This window comes from Penaeus chinensis, chromosome 30, assembly GCF_019202785.1.
Source record: "Penaeus chinensis breed Huanghai No. 1 chromosome 30, ASM1920278v2, whole genome shotgun sequence".
Classification (NCBI taxonomy): domain Eukaryota; kingdom Metazoa; phylum Arthropoda; class Malacostraca; order Decapoda; family Penaeidae; genus Penaeus; species Penaeus chinensis.
The window spans coordinates 20,825,294-20,830,293 of record NC_061848.1 but is presented as its reverse complement, the minus strand read 5'-3'; the positions used below and the strand labels follow the sequence as shown (position 1 = coordinate 20,830,293).

Below are 5,000 nucleotides of genomic sequence, written 5' to 3'. Positions count from 1 at the left end.
ATCCAAAATCACAAGAAGATTTGATTTTTGTTAGCTCTGATGCTCAAAAAGTGTTCTCTTCAATTTATATGCTATATATTTTTGGGGGCATCTAACCATCATGAATAAAGTATCTGATGTGGCACATAACTAATAGTGGAGTTATTATAGGTAGATTATATATAAAAAACAAAAACAAATGGTAGATGTAGATTGGAAAGCTATAATTATGATATAAAAAAAACTCTCATTATTTGTTTTTATTTGTTGTTGTTGTTGTTATAGTGACTGTCAGTTCTTAAAAGTAATGTTATATCCTCATATAGTTTTTATATATCTCATCAAATCAATGTTTGGCTATATAAAAAAATAGCATCATACCTTCATATAGTTTTTGAATATTTTCATCACATTAGAGTTATAACAACTGTTGTTTGTATGATATTTTTCATAAATGTTCTCATAGATATACTATTAAGATATGAGTTTTATATACATGTATTTTTTCTTCCATCTTATAAATAGGTGAGAAGTATTTCCCTTATCGATGGATGCTGGAATCATCAAATTAATGGCACGAGAAAGTAATTATTGGATGTATATTTAGTTTTATGCTTTTGTTATTAGATGCTTGCAGTAGATGGAACTGAGATGAAACAAATTAGTGTGAATTTGAAGGTTTTTTATAGGTTTTTCTAATTCATTATATACAAATATAGTTGTGATGAATGATATAGTGTATGAAGATTGGTGTTTTGTATTTCTTTTGAGGAAAAAAATAAGTTATTTGGTTTTTACAAAAAAAATCAATTGTTTTGGTTCTAAGGTGAAAAAAAAATTCATACAGTTTATTCTTTTATTTTATTTCTCCTGGAAAATGTACTTAGTGCTCACATACATTATAGTTTTTTTTTTTTTTTACAAGGGTGGACACAACATAGAAAAAATAAAAATAAAAAAATTCTCAAGAAGCAAACTCAGAAAGTCACTTCACTGATACATGTAATACTCAGGAAGTTGATGTATACCATTATTTTGAAGTGTTTTGTTTTAACACAGGGTTACTCTACTCCCTACAGGAAAGTGGAGGATGACACTAGTAAGCAAGCTAAGCAAAACATTTAGCTACACTAACACTAGTAGAGTTTAGGGAATCAAGACCATCTAGAATCTCATACAATTTAGGATCTAAAAAGCTTCAGAAAAATAATTGTGATACAAATAAATATATATAATTGTAAGTGTAAAATATATTGAAAATATGTGGTATTGAAAAAATATCTCCCAAGAAAGCTGAAAGGTGAGGAGTAACAGGAAATGGGAAGTCATGAAGGTGGGAATTATTAAAGGGCTTTTTTTTACGATTTTATGATTATAGATATTCAATATGTTCATATTGTGTGTGTGTGTGTGTGTGTGTGTGTGTGTGTGTGTGTGTGTGTGTGTGTGTGTGTGTGTGTGTGTGTGTGTGTGTGTGTGTGTGTGTGTGTGTGTACATGCACACACAATATGAAAATATTAAATAGTGCATAACAAGCCTTTTGTTGAGTCCAAAGCAGTATGATATAATATTATATTTGAATTACTGAAATAAAGATCTTTTTTTTTTAAGCAAATAATATAAAAAAAGAAATAGGATAATGTCTACAGATTCTTCAATGTGTTGCCACAGGGATGGACATTGGAAGTAGTGATGATGGGCTCCAGTGTCTCAGGATAGGCAAGTGGGTCCATCCCCTCTATCAGTCTTTTCCAGGCAGGTTCACTCCCTGGTCCATCCTTGTTGATGAATTCCTGTTGAAGGACATGATCAAAACTAACAATGGGCCAGGTTCACCTGGCTCAAGGGAAGGGAAGTAGCTTTGGAAGATCTTTAGAACTATTTCTGCTTTCTTTATGTCATGTCAACATTGGGAGAGTCTGCTGGGTTCCCTAAACCATGCAGTTAAAGCAGTAGATTCACTCTGTTACCTTGTCCTTAAACCGTTTGATGGTTCTCCTCTGATAGATGGGTGAGAGGTACCTGACTTGCTCCCTGTAGGAGTTCTAACCATGGGTCCACAACTGTGCTCCAATAATGTCTGCACCCCCTTCCCCCAAATGAGTTGGTGCTGCAATGGGCTCATGTCTTTCACATTATAAAGTACTTACAAATTCATATATGGACCTTCTGCAGAGGTCATTTACTACCAGCAGTGGTGGCGAATCACATAAGTAACCACCATAACTCTATGAGGTGGTCTACCTTTCAGGAGTTGGATTGAGAGCGAGACTGAGTTGTCTGACCCAATTTAAAGTTCACCCATACCGAATGGTTTTGAGAGCCTGTTATAGTTGACAAGGGTTTCCAAAGCCAACATAAGCTCCTGTTAGTCAGGTCTTGCAAAATTGGAGGCAGTTTACCCAAGATTTCTTCACGAAAACAAGAAAAATGGCATAGTGAATGATGCTGGACAGGCTACAATGGAAGTGGTTGCACAGGACGACAGAAATACCGAAAATGATTATTTGTGTATTTCTTCTTTTTAAACTATACATCTGTTTACAATTATACAACAATAGTTGATGTGCTTTCCACTGGACATTCAATGAGCTCCCTGAAACACATAGAGATCCTTGAAGCATGGAGCTGGATGTGAGACGACACATCACCCTCGTCCCCTTCCGCGGTGCTGCCTCCATCAGAGAGCACGCCGCCTTCACCGCCGACATGGTGTGTCCTCTGGCATGTGAACCTCTGCTGGAGGAGGAACATCATTAGCAACAGGAGCAGGAATTAGAGGAGGTAGGGGCTGGAGGGTTGCTCGTCCTATCTTGTCTCTCTCCCTGCCGCAGGAGTCCTCTGACAGGCTCTACTTTGAACTCTGCCTGGTTCATTTTGCATCCTGGAACCCTTTAGTAATATCCAGGATATAAAGAATATCTTTCCTTGGCCTGTACTGGCCCTTTTATTATTTTATAGCCAATTAGGTTAGGTTAAGCGACATGACGTCAATTGGCGGCGAAAATAACTGATATAACGTGAGCCACTTGACATGGTGTAATGTCTGGTCACGTCTCGTCACGTGTCATGGTGTCACAAGGCTTAGAAACATTATGAAATAACTGTGAGAACAGTCCATTGTGAGGGTATTCCACAATGACGAGCATACCTGCCACTGGCGTGAAGGCCAAAGCGAATGACTAATCATGACAGCTATAGCTGTACCCGGCACGAAGTCGAAATGATCCATGACGACTATACCCCCTGCACACACACACTCACTCACACGTGTTTGTGTGTTTGTGTGTTTGTGTGTGTGTGTGTGTGTGTGTGTGTGTGTGTGTGTGTGTGTGTGTGTGTGTGTGTGTGTGTGTGTGTGTGTGTGTGTGTGTGTGGGTGTGTGGGTGTGTGTGTGTAAGCATATATTCAAGTATATATTACATATATGTCGCCAAATCACACGGTCTCAGTCCTGGGCAGAAGCTTGAAGGTTATTCATACAATACCGTAATTTCTCAGACAAAAGGCTACATGTTTCGTGAGTATTCTGGTGTGGCTATCCTAGACTATCGCTAATCAGCATTTTTCTGGCATTGTGGCCCTAAGGAATCTGCCAAAGCAGTGTTAGCCTTGCTCATAACATTCAAGTGCCTGTCTAGGGGAGTAAGAGAAAATCGTCTTTGATGATGAAGCTTAGACGCCTATATCCCCCTGTGGTAAACCATGACTGGTCGTTGCCTCTAACTACTTCTTCGTAATTATTCGCATATCCAGCTCCCCATTGTGTGTAAAATGATTCATGATCTTTAGAGGGATTTTTGTATCCCACAATAATTATACACCAAATTGAAAGATTATGCATATATACAACATCTATTTGATTCGGGTTTGTGACTATCCACTGTCGAATATTCTATATCCCGGTATTTTACGTCCACTCATATCGGTTTATGTCCAGACCGTAACTCGCTGCAGAATTCCGGTGACCAGTTAAGACTCATGGGTGGGGGGGGGGGGGGGGTACAGGCTCGAAGACGCAAGAGGAATACGATAAGGCTGAGGAAGTAGGGGATGAAGGACATGCAAAATATAACGTCATCAGAGCCTCCGATATATCACCGAATCATCACTGAAGGTAGTCGAAAGTTCCTAATGAAGGCGAAAGATACAACCATTTCCATCGTGATAAGCGAGATAATTCAGAGCGCAACTTTAATAGGACAGACAGTAGATTCGAGTCGCAAGAAGAGACCGATACGTTAGAAGAACCTTGAGACACCTTCGCTCGTATCGTCTCCCTCCTCGGGGACTTGAGATAAAAAGACTTGAGGTGATCAGCGTCGTGGCTTTCTCGTTCACGGTCCTCGCCCATCTTTATCTACCTACTTGTATACAAGCGTAAATACATAGAGGAAAAGATATAGGCAACCTGACAGATAAACGTTCCATGTGTTTACCATTGACATGTGGAGTTCCCTGTAGAAGTAACCTTTAAAAAAATAATAATAAAAAAAAAAAAAAAAAACTGTGCGTGCATGTTTCAGGCTTGAGGACTTGCCTTCTTGCCCCTTCCCCCTTATTTTCTTCCTTGGATAACCCGAATACACGAAGATAACAAGCCAGATCGCCGACTGAATGGCTGGCCTAATCCTCCACTCTTCCCGAGAACGACATACTTGGACCGCCCTTTGCTAAGGAGGAGCTTGTCTTCAGACTAGAAAATGGGCTCGGGGAGGCTGACGGAGAGGAAGAGACGGGTGAGGGAGGGAAGGGGAGAGAGGAAGAGGGAGGAGAGGAATGAAAGAGAAGGGAGGGAGGTAGAATGAGGAAAGGGAAGAGAGGGAGACGACCCAAGCCCTCGGCCCGGATTCTTCCAGGGCGTCATCTTGCTTCCCTCCAAGGACCACCTTCCCAGGTAATGTGGCACTACTGCCCCTGTACACCGCTCGCTGTCTCTCTTGTCTGAATCCATAGTTTCCTCGCTACTGTTCTTGTGTGTGCCTATGTTCCATGTGCGTTTTTCTTTCTTCATCCAATT

The 5,000-nt window shown here is 40.1% G+C and overlaps 1 protein-coding gene across 2 annotated transcripts in view; it reads left to right on the top strand.

Moving 5' to 3' along the window:
* The window catches only part of LOC125041564, a 5,722-nt gene extending 4,892 nt beyond the window's left edge, over positions 1–830 (top strand). For both annotated transcript variants that reach the window (XM_047636594.1, XM_047636595.1), the window contains exon 8: positions 505–830. In XM_047636594.1, the coding sequence (XP_047492550.1) occupies positions 505–551 (47 nt within the window). In that variant the 3' untranslated portion in view covers positions 552–830. The remainder of the gene's footprint in view (positions 1–504) is intronic.
* Positions 831–5,000: the final 4,170 nt, after the last annotated feature.